The 16,881-nt window shown below is 39.0% G+C and overlaps 1 protein-coding gene across 4 annotated transcripts in view; it reads left to right on the plus strand.

The window, feature by feature from the left end:
* The window catches only part of LOC129700483 (MAX gene-associated protein-like), a 153,275-nt gene that overhangs the window by 46,740 nt on the left and 89,654 nt on the right, over positions 1-16,881 (plus strand). For all 4 annotated transcript variants that reach the window (XM_055641004.1, XM_055641005.1, XM_055641007.1 and 1 more), the window contains exons 6-7: positions 6,127-6,384; positions 15,184-15,872. In XM_055641004.1, coding sequence (XP_055496979.1) covers positions 6,127-6,384; positions 15,184-15,872 — 947 coding nt within the window. The remainder of the gene's footprint in view (positions 1-6,126; positions 6,385-15,183; positions 15,873-16,881) is intronic.

Here is a 16,881-nt window from a genome sequence, read left to right on the forward strand (position 1 = left end):
ATATTTAGATTAGGGAATTGAGGAAAATGGAATTAGTGCACACAAATGGCACTGGGGTAAATAAAAGCATCCCATTGATTGAGAAACCAGACATGAGAGCCAAATAGCCTACTGCTCTTATTTTCCATGTCCTTAACTCGGGCAGAAGAGTTTAGAGACAGAGTTTTGGTGTAATCCAAAAACATTACTTGGAATTGCGTTACTCCTTGCTTCAACCACTTAAAAAACAGGCATTTAATTTCTTGATCTCCCTTTCCCAATGATCTGCAATGAGTGCGGTACTCAGGTTAGCACATAAGGCTGATTATTCCCACCCCTCCCCACATGATACGGGCTGCCAACTCTCAAGCATTGAGCATGAGACTCACGCATTTCACAAAATTTTCATGCTCTCACTCTGATCACAGAATTTCTCTCAAAAAAAAAAAAAAAATATTTAAAAAAAAATATGAAGTTGGTATATCCCTTTTTGCGTGGTTTTTTATAATAGAGCAATTGTTTCTCTTTTTTTCTTTTCTAGGATCTATTTCTTAACTTTCTTCTCTAACACTTTTTCTAATGGGCTTTTTTTTTCCCAACACTTTCTCGCACTATCACGACTCTTTCTCACTTTCTTTACTTTCTTTATTTCTATCTTTCTTAAAGCTCAAAAAATGAAGGGGTACAACAAATGTAATACGTGGTGTGTACTACTGTAACATATTGTACTTCTAATAAATAAATTAAAAAAAAATAATAATAATAAAGGAAGTCACGAACAATTCCATTCTCCCAAGGCTTCCAGATCTCCTCCACACTCACCAATGAGAATAGTTTTCTGTCAATGGGTTTCCCGTAAAGAACGAGCAATTTGATTGGCTTTAGTCCATCGCACACTATTAATATACATAAGCTTAACCTTCCACAGTTATGTGATGAGGATGCTGCTTTACAGCTTGCAATTTAAACAGTTTTGCTTCCATTCCACGAAAAAAGTAGGATGCAATTACATTCCTGATATCACCGGCCACATTACCAGTGGCGGTACATAAAGACCATGCTAAATTTTGAGTGCAGTGGAAATGTAATTCATAACCTGGTCTGGGCTCAACTGGGTTGAGTTACTCCAGAATCTGTCCTTTTGTGTATTCATCAGTTCCTTGTTTCTACATTTTGACGTCTCTATTTTTGCAGCCATAACTTATGCAAACGTCTGGCGGAATTCAGTGGAAGTTTGCTCGGATTGAGAGGGACATTAACCATGACACATTCAGCAATCAGCTTCAGTGCATCAAAAGAAACTTGGTCATTAGTCCAGTGGTCACATTTTTCAAGATTTACTTCTTACAGTGCTGGAGGATGTCACATACCATATTGAGCCAAATTGTAGCCAATATTTTCTCTGCCAGGATGTGGACCAGATGGAATGAATCTTTTTTCCAGTTTATTAATTCCCAGAAGAAGTGCAGCAGCAGAACTTATTTGGTTTTAAAAGTTGCCCTAAACGATGTTGCTTCAGTAAGTTTGCATTAATACGAGGCTTAAGCAGCATCAGAGGCTATGTGTGTTCCATTTAGTATTGCTGTTGTACTGATGAGACATTCACAGAGAAATACTCTTCCTCCTGAAAAGAAGAAAGAAAAAAACGGGCGCCATGGTGGTGCAGTGGCAAAGTTGCTGCCTTGCAGCGTCAGAGTCCCAGGTTCAATCTTGACTATGGATGCTGTCTGTACAGCGTATGTACGTTCTCCCTGTGATTATGTGGGTTTTCTCCCACACTCCAAAGACGTGCAGGATTGTTCGTTAATTGGCTTTGGTGAAAATTGTACATTGTCCCCAGTGTGTAGTATAGTGCTAGTGTATGAGGTGTTTCTCTCCCTCCTTCAACACCCTGCCTCTCATTGTTCTTTTCACTCTGCTCTGACCAAAAGTCTTATTTTAAAGCACTAAAGTAACTCAGTGGGTCAGGCAGCATCCTTAAAGAACATGAATATGTCATCTCTCAGGTCGGGACCCTTCATCAGTCTGAAGAAGGGTCCACACCTGAAATGTCACCTATCCATGTTCTCCAGGGATACTGCCTGACCCACTGAGTTACTACAGAGATTTGTGTGCTTTATTGTAAACTAGCATTTGCAATTCCTGGTTTCTACATGCTGTACATCTTTGTTCCTATCTTAACTCCAAGGTAAAGTCACCAGTGCAGTTAGACAGGGTGTACCTGACCTGCTAAGTAACTCCAGAAATTTGTATCCTTTTGTAGAAACCTCTTTCTTCTTCTTTTTCTTTGTGGTCAGCAAGTTCGTACGTCAGTAATAGAGTTCCACAGCGGAAACAGACCCTTCTATCCAACCTGCTCAAAACATGATACTTAGTTCAAATGATCTCATTTACCTGAACACGATCCACATCCCTCTATTCCTTGCACTTCCACGTGCCTATCTAGAAGCCTCTTAAACATAACTATGTGCATCCACCACCACCCCTGGCAATGCCTTCCAGATCCTCACTACTCTGTGTAGGGAGCCTACATTTTTTTGTAGCATGTGCAGCCTAAATTTCATATTTCATGAGCAAGGATAAATGAAAAAAAAAACAAAGTGATGCTCTTAATTCCTATCATTTTGTAGATGCCCATTAGTTAATGGATGACAGAGATCCCAGCCAGCAAGTGGAAAGAGTGGGTGTCTAGAGACAGGGAGGACCGTAGGACAGAGTTCAGTAGGGCTGACAAGCTGTGGGCCCATCTGTCAACACTCAAGAACCCTGTGACTGGTCAACACAAGTTTCTTAGAGTGGCTAAGGTTGCACAACTTGTCCTCTGTATGCCACAGAGCAAGGCTGTTGCAGAGTGTATTTTCAGCAATAGGGCTGAACAAGACAGACACCAGAAATACCCTGAGTCTGGATGGCACCCTGAGTTCCATCATAACCATCAAGATGGGATCAGCAGAGCCCTGTTTCAGGTTTGAGCCACCCACGGAGATTATCCGTTCATCTCGTAGTGCAACCTACATCTGCAATAAGGAACATTGTTGGCTGGCCAATCTGTTTCTTCCTGACCTTTCAAATACAACCCTCCAGTATCGACGAGCCATCAAGACTGGCTGAGAAGTTAGCTTTGCTAATTGGCCCCTAAAGACTGCTGTCGATACTTCATTCAGCTGTATTTCACCAATCATTGCATGTTGTGACGAGGCAGGAGTTTTTTCTGTTTGATGCCATTTCCAGGCTATATTGTATTTATAATTGGGGGCATTTTATAGACGTTTCCGCTGCAACCCCATAGCAGTAGAGCACCAACTGTATATATCTATCACATATAGTTATCACCACTTTCGCTAGGACTCCTCATCTATTCTAGTTAGTCAACAGTAGGGATTACACTCTCAACTACCAGTACAACGTAGTGGTGAGTAGAAGTAGCTTTAAATTCTTAACACTCCAAAGGAATTAAGTCATTAATGCTTCTGCAGGGCAAATTAGTTACAAAAACGCACATGCTCAGGTTAAGAGATTCATGGACATAAAATTAAGAACCCACAGTCCATTCAAACCAAATTTCACAGATAAGAGAAAGTGAACCTTATACGAAGCTGGTTATATATTAATGATGGAACTTTTGAACATTTTGCTTCAATGGTGTTCTGTGGTAAGACAATTGTACATATATATTTTAATTTCATTGAACGATATACTTGGTTGAATATGTGGCATTGCTTTTGTCTTGTTTCTATAGTCAAATGGTAAGGTTTATTTGTGCAGAATAGTGATGGAAGTCCAACTCTTGCCTTGTTGCTATGCTTTTTCTCTTTATGTATATCTGCATAACAGCATGAATTATAATCTGATTTCCATACATGAATACACTAAGGTCATTCATGTGCTGCACCTGTTGATCGGAGACTTGCTCCACTGTGGAATGTAATTAGGAATGTAAGTTAGCCTAACCTTATTCATACCCTAAACCAATTTAAAGCATAAATGTTGCATTCAAGTGTAGGTTAAAAACCTCGCTACAGTATGCACCAGATTGCACAATTTCAAGCTAAAAATGCAAAAGCTTCCTACCATAGGAAGGGGACACCCCACTCGTACACCCTCCCCCCCCCCCCCCTCGGTTGCTAAGCTCCTTCGGGATTTGTCACTGCGCTCTCTTGCAATTTCTCACTCTCAGCTCTTACCCAATGTTGGCAGCCCTGCCTCATGTCACAGCAAGATTGCAAGCTGTCTTCAATGATAATTGTTGTGCCTTATGGAGAAATTTGGCACACTACATACAGTGCCCTCCATAATGTTTGAGACAAAGACTCATCTTTCATTTATTTGCCTCTGCACTCCACGATTTGCGATTTGTAATAGAAAACATCTGATGTGGCTATAGTGCACATTGTCAGAATTTAATAAAGGCCATGTTTATACATTTTAGTTTCACCATTTAGAAATTACAGCAGTGTTTATACATGTCCCCCAATTTCGGGGCACCATAATGTTTGGACACATGGCTACACAGGTTTTTGTAATTGCTCAGATGTGTTTAAATGCCGCCCTAATGCAGGTATAAGAGAGCTCTCAGCACCCAGTCTTTCCATCGCCTTTGGAAACTTTCATTGCTGTTTAACAACATGAGGACCAAAGTTGTGCCAATGAAAGTCAAACAAGCCATTATGAGACTGAGAAACAAGAATAGACTGTTAGAGACATCAGCCAAACCTTGGGCTTACCAAAATCAACTATTTGGAACATCATTAAGAAGAAAGCGAACTCCGGTGAGCTTACTAATCGCAAAGGGACAGGCAGTCCAAGGAAGACCTCCACAGCTGATGACAAGAATTCTCTCTATAATAAAGAAAAATCCCGAAACATCTGTTCGACAGATCAGAAACACTCTTCAGGAATCAGGTGTGGATTTGTCAATGACCACTGCCTGCAAAAGACTTCAACAGCAATACAGAGGCTACACTGCATCTGCAAGATGCAACTGCAAAAATAAGATGGCCAGGTTATAGTTTGGCATGCAGTACTTAAAAGAGCAACCACAGTTCTGGAAAAAGGTCTTGTGGACAAATAAGACAAAGATTAATTTATCAGAGTAATGGCACGAGCAAAGTATAGAGGAGAGAAGGAACTGCCGAAGATCCACAACAGTCCACCTCATCTGTCAAACACAGCGGTGGGGGTGTTATGGCTTGGGCATGTATGGCTGCTGTAGGTATTGGCTCACTTATGATGATACAACTGCTGATGGTAGTATCATAATGAATTTTGAAGTGTATAGGCACATCATATCTGCTCGATTTCAAAGAAATGCCTCAATACTCATTGGCTGGTGTTTCATTCTACAACAAGACAATGGTCCCGAACATACTGCTAAAGCAACAAAGAAATTTTTCGAAGCTAAAGAAATTGCCAATTTTTGAGTGGCCAATCAATCACCCGATCTGAACACAATTGAGCATGCATTTTACATACTGAAGAGAAAACTGAAGGGGACTAGCTCGCAAAACAAGCATAAGCTAAAGATGGCTGCAATGCAGGCCTGGCAGAGCATCACCAGAGCAGACACCCAGCATTTGATGATGTCCATGACTCGCAGACTTCAAGCAGTCATTGCATGCAAAGGATATGCAACAAAGTATTAATCATGGCTACTTTCATTTGTATGATGTTCCTGTGTCCCAAACATTATGGTGCCCTGAAGTGGGGGGACTATGTCAAAACACTGCTGTAATTTCTGCATGGTGAAATGAAAATGTATAAAAATGGCCTTTATTAAAATCTGACAATGTGTACTTTAACCACTTATGATTTTTTTTTCTATTACAAATCTCAAATTGTGGAGTAAAGAGGCAAATAAATTAATGATAGATCTTTGTTCCAAACATTATGGAAGGCACTGTATCTCTTGCTGTCCACTTCTCAGATATTTATTTCTACTCCTGAAGACTCTGACCACTGCTGCGGTAATGATTACACAGGAGACGATGGTACCCTGCCACCGTACTCTCAACCTGATTATTCATTTTGTATGTAATCTAAGCAGTATTGTTGCGTTGTTTAAATATCCTCTTTAGGGCTAAGAAATTCTATTTTTGCCAAGCAGACACGCAGTAATTGATGCATTCATATTGCATTTTGTTATGACAGGAGTATCTAAACATCCTGAAACTTGCAACTGCACTCCTGATTTGTCTAAATCCACAAAAACTGAGGGGCCACAGTTTCTTTTGATCCCACTGCAGTCCAACACTACTGCCCGGCCTGCACAGAATCTGCAACGTCCAGGTGCGAAACTCTTCCAATACCCAAATGGCCAGATTGTCGAACTTGTGCCTCTACCAAATTCTGGACCAGTGACTCAACCAAATCTCCACCAAAAGGTCACTCCTGCTGTATGGAATCCAGGTGAGTTCTGCTTTTGAATCTCAGAGAAGACATTTAGAAGATTTTATTGGTTTTGTTCATCTTTTGCATCATTGTTCATGCACTGTTTTTGGATGAATAAAATCTTGAAGTGGGATGAGAAAAAGGTGAACTCCTGTTATTTTAATATTACATAGTGTGTACTTGGATTATAAACTAAATTTTAGACAAATTTAATTGTCAGACTTTGCAGTGATTTAAGCATTTAACTTCCTGCAAATTAATATTTGCTTTAATATTTGATTAATGTTGTTAATTTTGATCATTCATTGAGAAACGTGTCTTGTCTTGATGATTTCTAAAACAGTCATGTTTTGATTAAATGCATGAAAGTATCATTGTGATGTGTGTCGCTTGGGAATTATATCAAAATTGTAAGACGTAGAAATTAGTGCTGGTCATGATCCCCTCAAAATTGCTCTACGATTCATTATGGTCATAGACAATCATCACCCTGACCTTCACTTTGCTATCAGATTCCTTTCCCTTGATTTTCCCGGAGTCCAAAGTGGTATAATTCTCAATTGCTGAATATTTATATATAGTCTTACTGAATATTCACGGTTACCTCAGTGAGAGAACACTGAAGATTTGTGGTCCTGAGTGAAAAAAACTCCTCCCTTTTCACACTGGCTAATATCCATCTGAGACTGTCCTGTGTCTCAATTCTCCAGCTGAAAAATAATCTTAAATGAATATTGAAATTTTTATTGAGGATTGAATTTTTTTTGTTCCTACAACCATGAAATTGGTTGGTCTCATTGGAAAAGTAATATGGTGGTTGTTGCACACAGCTACTGATATTAGGGTCCTTAAAGGTCAAAGATCTAGATACTTTAGTTAAAATTTAATTAATTGAATCAGGAATTTGAAAAGTCCTACAATCTATAATAATAACCTTGAAACATATTACTTTGGGGGAAAAACCTGCTATCTGTATTTGATCTGGCCTGCAGATTTTTACTCCAGTCATTTGCTTTATTTCTTTGCTCCAGAACTATAATAATGTGGTTGACTTTTAAGTGACCTCTGAAATAACAGTGCAAGCCATTCAGTTACTCCAAATCACCCCTTTTACCACTTAGATGTGTGGGCAATTAAGGATGGGCATTGTATTATGATTTGCCAACGGATCCCACATGAGAGATTTAAAAAAAAAACAGGCTTGTTATTCTTGCTTAGTTCTCAGTACCACCCCAGTCGATAGCTATTACTGCATCCAGTGGTCTAAGAGTTGAAGTGGCTGTCTCCCACTATTCTTTGATGCTACCTTTCATATGTCTTGGGTAGTAATCCAGGAATTACTTTCATCTGTTTAACAATTTAGTCTCTAGATTATCAAACTCACTCATTAGTACTCTATTATTCAATTTGCCTCTTGGTTCCTTACTTGGGGCATGCTAATTGAATCCTTCACCTTGCACTCAAAGTTTATTTTCTAGCCTTGATACTATGCGTGCTAAAGCAGCATAGCCTACTGGGATCCTAATTGTTGTGCAGAGAGCATTAATTATCCCTCATGACTACTTTTATGCCAGGCAGGGATACATTAGCTCCTGCAATTGTTCATTAAATGTTAGCCATTGTTTGTCCATCATCACCTTCCATTTTAATAAAGATTGATATTTTTTATGGTCATTCTTCTTTAATGGACCTCTCAGGAAAAGATTCTTAATTCAACTTTTTACATTGTACATTGCTCTGATTGGGTTAGCATGGGCCAACATGCCTTCTTGTCCACACTTAAGCAATTCTTCCCATCGCACTAATACCAATATCATTTCTCACTGTTGCAATGACTTCATTATTTTCTCCATCTCCTTTTCAGTTTGCCTGTCTGTCCTAATTATTGAATACTTAACTGCCATCCATGGTTACCCTGAAGCTGCAATGCAAGCGTTATTGTATCCATTTATCCCTATTTTGCACTGTCAAGTTGTCCACTTTGTAACACATAATTTGCTCATTTAGATACAGTACCTTTATATTCATTTTTTCAAGGCATCTTAACACTTTTATTTGAAGACCTATTTGTCATTGTCACATTTTCCTGATTCAGCTCTTTTTTGCTAACATTTCTGTTCTTTCCTAACACAAACTGGCCAATCTTATCCCTTTTTCCCCCCTAACTCTGCTTCCACAGTTACCCTGTAACATTCTAGGACCACTTCGTACCACTGTTCCCATACTTTATTTAGTTTAAAGTCTTATTTATCTCCCTATCACTAAAACTAGTTAATAACTAGTTAAGGTACAATGCTTGACAACAGGAGGACTCTCTCCTTCTCTAATAACCGTGTTTGTGCCTCATAAATGGAAACCACTTTTCCCGCACCAGTCTGTGCTTCACATAACCATCTAACTGAACGTTTTAACTTTGAGCGAAATTACTCATGACTCTAATAATAATCCAGAAGTTATTGCCTCTGTTTTGTTCTTTTTATTTAGCCCCTTGTTGCATAAAATTTCAAAAGATACTCTGTATCCGTTGGTAGATACATTGACTGCTGGATTCTTCCCCTTTGGTCCAGTCAGGAATTTATATTAATTTAATTATTTAGTACTGTCAAATTTAATTGCTTTAGTAATTTTAACTATTTGCTAATTTTTTGTTAAATGGATTTTAGTTAGCGATTAGTGTTCCTCACCTGGCCCTAATAGGTGTCAAAGTTTGTTTCTTAAAAAGCAGATAGCAACAAAATTGTTAAAGGTAAACCATGGCAATCTTTAATTGATTCGTCAGACGGGAGTGGCAAAATCTACAATGGGCACAAATGTTGCTCAGTGCTTCTCGGGCTCCACTCACAAAACAAAGGAATTGGCACAATTATCGATTTTTCTTATCAGTAAAACACTCCTACCAAGTCTGAATATGGCATGATGAACATTCTATCGCCTTTCAGAATATAGGAAAAAACAGGGTCCAAATCAAGCTCATCCAATAACAAGTTATTACTTATCTCTGGGGCGCCAGCTATATTTTTTCTATCTTGGCTTCTTTATGGCCTTGAAAGAACACATGTTATTACGCAGGCTTCCATCTTAATGCCTTAAAACGACAACCTGTCCTCCATATTATGTTCCACATAATTTGCAAAGCCATTCAGACTTGGTACCGAGCCATTCTTTTGTTCTACTAACCCATGCTTTTGTAGAAGAAGTACTCCATTTTAGTTTTGACTATTAGCACTTTCATAGGCATCTAAGCCTTTTCATCTCTGGCATTGTCTATCCCTCTAACAATACAACTATATCTGCATCACTTTTAACTCCCTCACTAGAGTTACAGTCTCTTTTGCAATGTGCACGCAGGTTGCAAAAGGTTCAAATTAACTTGACCAAACACCGAGTTCAAGGCTTCTCCACACACCTTTCACTTGCATTCTTACCATCTGGTCTGTCTTCTTGTGTTCCGTCTAAATGTTTTAATCTTAGGGATGGGCGAATTAGGCCTCTTGGAACAAACGGTTCTAATAAATTTCGCCCTCACTGGCTTAATGCATGTTTGTGGCTTGGACTGTTGCAAAATGTCTAAATTGTTTGAGCCACAGGCATTTACTGCGTAAGTAATGACCTTCACAAGCTCCTATACATTGCAGCAGCAAGATATCTCCTGTTCTCTCATTTATGTAGGTTTGATTAATTAGTTTTGTGATATTTAATTTAATTTATATGCTGGTTATTAGATTAATTGGCTACTATAATTATCCCGTGTAGGTTCAAGGTAGGAGAAACATGGGGTAAAGTTGATGGCCATGCAAAAGCGTATATATGTTACAGGAAAAATACACGGGAGAATAGAATAGCTCTAACGACCACCATGAACGTGATGCCATAAGAAAGTTAAAGTCAAAAGAAATTTGAGATTTACTGATTGTGGTGGATTGCAATTCCAAGAAAAAGGAAGAGAAAAAAGAGTTTGATTGTGGCTTTCAGAGCTGTCATTGTGGAGTTTGCATGTTCTCCTTGTGGCCACTGGATTTTTTCTGAATAGGCAGTTTCCTCCTGTATCCCAAGGACGATGGCTGTTTGCTTAATTGGTAACTTGGAAATTGCCCTTAGTGCAGATAGGTGGTAGGAGAATCGGAGAGGAATTGATGAGCACACGAGAGGGAATAGATTGGAGGAAAATAAACAGAATGAGGTCAATGGGATTTCTCTGATCGAATGGCGTAAGGGAAAAACAAATCGTCCTCTCACTAAACACTGACAAACAAACGGCTTCTTCCATAATATCATAAGACATAAGAGCAGAATTAGGCCATTCAGCCCATCGAGTCTACTCTGCCATTCAATAATTTTTCCCTCTCAACCCCATTCTCATGCCTTCTCCCATGACCTTTGACGCCCTTCCTAATCAAGAACCTATCAATCTCCACCTTAAAAATACCCAGTGTCTTGGCTTCCACAGCAGGGCCGTCTTAACAGCATTATAGGCCTCTTGGTAAAGCAGTGCACTGGGGCCCCTACACTTCCAGTTTCTTTATGTGGAATCAAATATGCCGGCACGCACTTGCGATGTTCTTCTCCATTTTCATGTTCTACAATAACATTTTCTACAATAGATAGATTAGCATGTGGCCCCTATGCTCGTGGGGCCCCGAGCAAGTGCCCAGCATGCCCGTGCGTTAAGATGGCCCTGCTCCACAGCTGTCAGTGGCAATTAATTTCACAGATTCACAATCCTTTGGCTGAAGACATTTCTCCTCATTTCCTTTTTAAAGATGCGTCCCATTATTCTTTGGCTGTTCCCTCTTGTTCTGCGCTTTCCCATTACTGGAAACATCCTGTCCACTTTCACTCTATCTAGGCCTTTCGTTATCCAGTAGGTTGTAATGAAATCACCCCTCATCTTTCTAAACTCCAGTGAGTGTCGGCACAGAACCATCAAACTCTCCTATGTTAACCCAATCATCCCCAGGATAATTCTCATTAATGGCCTCTGGATCTTCTTCAAATTCAGCACTTCCTCAGATATGGGACCTAAAACTTCTCATAATATTCCAAATGTGGCCTCACCAGAGCCTGATAAAGCCTCAGCATTACCTCCTTGCTTGCATATTTTAGTCCCTTCAAAATAAATGCTCGCATTGGTTTTGCATTCCTTACCACTGACTCAATCTGTAAATTAGCTTTAACTTTGCTACGTTGTATTCCATTCTCAGAGGAACATTTGCACACTCCTGGTTTATGGTGTCCAGATTATCTTTTTTCTTCATGATTAACAGTTCAGCGATGCTTAGTCAGGTTTATTGAGAGACACTAATTTACTGTGTATATATAGTTGCTTGGAATTGGGCTGCTGTGTCACCTCCTTTGCCATCCTCTTCTAAACCCTTTTTTGTAGGGATTAAAGTGTTAATTGCTGAATATTTTTTAGTATATGTACAATAATAAATGTAATGTCGTATTTTCATAGCTTTTAGTTTAAATAATTGTCAACGTAAAGGAGCCAAAAATAAACTCTTCTCATCAACTAATATGATTCCTTTTAAGGCATATATTCATGGGCAAATTATTTCAAACTCCACGGGATTAAAAAATAAACTCAAAATGAAATACGTATGTTGGCTGATGAAATTAAAGAAATTGGTAAAAAATATTCAAAGCTCCTAGTTTAGAGTTCTATAAGAATAGAGTTGAACTTCAATTGAGACATGATTTGTTATTGATATCACCGATTGAGAATCAGCTACTTAAAATCAAAAGACAATTTTATATACAGGGCGAAAATCTGTTAAATTACTCGCTAATCGGCAGATTACTAAAGTGTGTAAACGGGATGGTACACTGACTGTAGACCATGATGAAATTAATAAATCCTTTCAGGAATTTTATATCTCCCTATACCAATCAGAATTTCTTACTGATTCCAATATAATGCATGAGTTTTCAAAGAAACTGAACTTGCCAAATTTACCACATAATGAGTCTCTATTGTTAGACGAACCCATCACAGAGGAAGAAATACAGAAAGCAATCCTCTCGATTAATTCTGGTAAAGCTCCCGATTTAGATTACCACAATACTTTTATGAAGCATCTATTTCTTTAATTCTTAAAAGCGATGAAGACCCTACTGAAGTGATATCGTATAGACCTATATCACTGTTAAATGTAGATTCCAAAAATTATTTCCAAAATATTAACTATGAGATTGGAAAATATTTTACTGCAAATTATTTCTGAAGATCAGACTGGTTTTATTAAAAATCGTTACTCGTACTTTAACGTTAGGAGATTAATTAATATTATATATACAGCGTCAAATAAAACTGCAGACTATGTCATTTCACTTGATGCTGAGAAGGTGTTTGATAGAGTAGCATGGGAATACTTGTTCATTACACTAGAAAAATTTAAGATTGGTCCAAAATGTATTTATTGGATCAAGCTGTACTTACCAACAATCAGAGATCCCCTTATTTTCAGGCTCTTTCGAGGTACTAAACACGGCTGTCCTTTAAGTCCTTTACTGTTTGATATCGCTTTGGAACCTTTGGCCACCGCTATTAGGGAATCTCTTTATGCAGATCTGTTATTATTCATTTCTAACCCTGAGAAATCTATTCCGGCAATAGTAGCATTACTTAATCAATTTAGACGTTTTTCTGGTTATAAACTAAATCTTAGTAAGAGTGAGCTTTTTCCCATTAAACAACTTAGTTTCAAATTATGGACAGTTTCCATTTAGATTGACTCCGAAATGTTTTACTTATTTAGGTATTAAGATTACCAAGAAACCCAAGGATTTATTTTACGACTCAAATTGACCATATCAAACAACAGTTTACTAAATGGTCACCAATGTCCTTATCTTTAATTGGCCGTATCAATGCTATTAAAATGTTTATCTACCTAAATTTTTGTATTTATTTCAGACAATACCAATTTTATTGCTAAATCTTTCTTTGATACTATTGACTCCAAACTTTCTTCATATCTGGCAGAATAAAAATTCCAGACTAAGTAAAAAATACTTATAGAAATCAAAAAAAGACAGTGGTTTGGCACTGCCGAATGTCAGATTGTACTATTGGGCTGTTAATGCTTGTTATTTAACGTTTTGGATGAAAGATCTAGAAGATTCCCCAATGACCAGGATGGATAAATCTTGAACGTGATTCTATGCAAGGGCTATCATTGGCTTCTATTCAAGGGGCCTCGTTACCATTTACAATTATGAGATCGAATAAATATACGACTAATCCAATAATAAGACATGTATTCCGAATATGGTTTCAATTTCGTAAGTTTTTTGGATTGAATGATTTTGTCTTATCGAGTTTTATCATATCCAATTTTTTCTTCCAACCTTCTAGTACTGGGATCAAGCCTTTCTGTTATGGAAGAGGAAGGGATTAATAGCTTTTCATGATTTACTTTTTGATGGTTGTTTTATGTCTTTTGAACAACTTCCCAATAAATATAATCTACCTAACACATTTTTTTAGATATTTACAAATTAGACATTTTTTGAAGACTATACCCTTTTTTCCGTTACCACATCAAACCGAAATCTTGGAAAAAAAATTACATTTGAACCCTTATCAGAAAGGCTTAATAACGATTATTTATGAGTTGATTTTGAAATTACAAATAGGCACATTTGATAAAATTAAGTATGACTGGGAAAAAGAACTCCAAATTTCTCTACCTATTGAGAAATGGGAGAGGATTCTTCAATTAGTTAATACTTCCTCAATGTGTGCAAGACGCGCTTTGATACAATTCAAGGTGGTTCACAGAGTTCGTATGTCAAAAGATAAGTTAGCTAGTTTTTATGGTCATATAAATCCTACCTGTGACAGATGTAACTCTGAAGTGGCCTCACTGACCCATATGTTTTGGTCCTGCCCACTTTTGGAAAATATTGGAAAGAAATCTTTGATACTATTTCTGTAGTTTTAGGTATTGATTTACAACCTCATCCTATTACTGCAATTTTTGGGCTACCAATGTTAGATTCTATTAATTTGTGCCGTTCCGCTCATCGGTTGATTAGTTTTACCACATTATTGCTATTTTATTTAAATGGAAAGACTCTAATCCTCCGACCACACTCAATTGGTACTCTGGAACTATATCATGTTTAAATTTAGAAAATATTGGGAGTGACATTGTTGACCCCTTGGATAAATTTGATAGGACATAGGGAAGATTTATTCAACATTTTCACACAACATAAATTGTCCCCTCTCCATTATAATAATTATTTTAGCTTTATACGGTGGAACGGACTTGACGACAAACAGGGACTTGAATTGTTGAAATTCTTTGCAGCCCGGATTCTGTTTTTCTTTTTTTCTTTTTTTTTCTTGTTATCTTTTTGTTTTTTTATATATGTTCTTTTAAACATTTAACTATATTTACATAGAGACCAGGAAGTCTATATTCAATGTGTATTTTGACACTGGACTCATATTTAGGTTATACCTGTTATTTATGTAATCCTGATCCCTATGTATCAAAATAATTGTTATGTTTATCTTTTTTCGTTGTTTTGTTTTTGGTTTGGGGAAAAACAACTAATAAAAAGATTTTAAAAGAATATGATTCCTGTTCCAAAAAGAATATGATTTCTGGTCTCACCATTAAACGTTTGGATACGGTTAAGATAAATATACAAAAGTGGAAGTCAACCCAGACAATTCCGTACAAGATAATTGCACTTACCATAATATGGGACTGGACAGCACAAACTTCTAACTTATTTCTATTTTTTTTTTAATCTAAGTTTGTTTTATCTAACATTTCCTCTTTTTTATTTTCATATTTTAAGGCTCATTGAGTGGGAATCGTCTGCCTACCCCAACAAAATTTTGTTCGGTGGCTTCTTCTCCCAGCATTGTCACTCCATGTCGTAAAGGGATAATACCACAAAGGGGGCCACATTCAACCACTGTTGTAAAACCAGCCTTCGTTGCTTTGAAGGAAACCTCTACTCCTCAACCCATTTCTGCAGGAGTGTCAGAAGTACCTGTTAAAACTACTTCACAGCGTACATTTGTAGCAGTTAATGGTGTTGGTCAAACTATCAATGCATGGCATCTTGTTCCCCATCAGCCACTGGTACTTTCTCTACTGCAGCTGCCTCAAGGACCGATAAATATGACAAATGTCTTCATAACTGCTGGACCATCATTGACGCTTGTGAATCAGTCATCTGGTTTACAGTCATTTGAAAAAACAGGCTTTGAGAAGACTGCCAACCAGAATAACAAGTCAGAAGATAAGTTGATTGAACCTGGGCTAGAGAAAATTCATGTTGCCGATTCTGAGCTTATTGAGACAACGGTGACTAAAGGTGTACAAGATGAGGACCATGTAAATGCTGATCCATCATCAGAAGTTAAACAGGAGACTGATGCATTTCCTTCCCCGCCTTCAGCTAGTGAGGTGGACGATGAGGATCATACTATGGACCATCAAAATGCATTAGAACATCCTACTCCAGCAGTGGTTTCAAAGGTACCTGTTAAAACTACTTCACAGGCTAAGTTTGTTGTTAATGGTGTTGGTAAAAATATCAATACAAGTCGTATTGTTCCCCTTCAGCCAGTGGGAGTTACTCTACTGCAGCTGCCTCAAAGACAGAAAAGTGTGTCAAATGCCATCATAATAGCTGGAAAGTCATTTGTACGCTAGTATTTGTCCATTACTTTGATTTGCTTGTACAGGTACACAACATTTTATCCGAAATTCCAGAAACCGAAAAGCTCCGAAAACCGGATATTTTTTCCAGGATGTCGTCTGCACACCAAAGCTCGCGTTTGGCGCCAAACCTGACCCGAAACGACCCACGGTCAACCCAGGTCTGTACTACTGTAGCGGCTGCCTCCTCCCCGGAGATCGGGGAGACACTTAAACATCTGTAAATCATTGCTTAAATGTTAGTCAGTTAGTTTGGAGGGCTTTTATGTGGTGGGGGGGGGATTAAAGGGGGGGGGGGGGTTGAAGGAGGGGGGGGTTGAAGGGATGAAGGGGGAGGTGAAGGGGTGAAGGGGATGGGTGAAGTGGGAAACTTTAATTCTTAGTCCCCTACCTGGTCGGTGAGGCGGGGAGCGGGCAATGCCTCACCGGGTCACCGTGCGGTAAGCTCCGGAGCGCTGTGGCCGCCGACTCCCAACATCGCGGAGCTGGGGGCTGCGGGCATCCGGCCGCGGGCCGCGCAGGTTGGAGCTCCGACCCCGGCGAACTCGATCCCTGGCTCCGCGGCGCTCCAAATCCAGCGCCGCCCGCGGCCGGACGCCCGCAGCCCCAGCTCCGCAATGTTGGGAGTCAACGGCCACAGCGCACCGGAGCCTACCGCACGGTGACCCGGTAGGCATCGCCCGCTCCTTATTGGTATCCCAGCGCTGCGCCACTGCCGACTCCCAACATCGCGGAGCTGGGGCTGCGGAGCCAGGGATCGAGTTCTCCGGGGTCGGAGCTCCAACCGGCGCCGCCCGCAGCCCCCAGCTCCGCGATGTTGGGAGTC

Source organism: Leucoraja erinacea, chromosome 9, assembly GCF_028641065.1.
Source record: "Leucoraja erinacea ecotype New England chromosome 9, Leri_hhj_1, whole genome shotgun sequence".
Lineage (NCBI taxonomy): Eukaryota > Metazoa > Chordata > Chondrichthyes > Rajiformes > Rajidae > Leucoraja > Leucoraja erinaceus.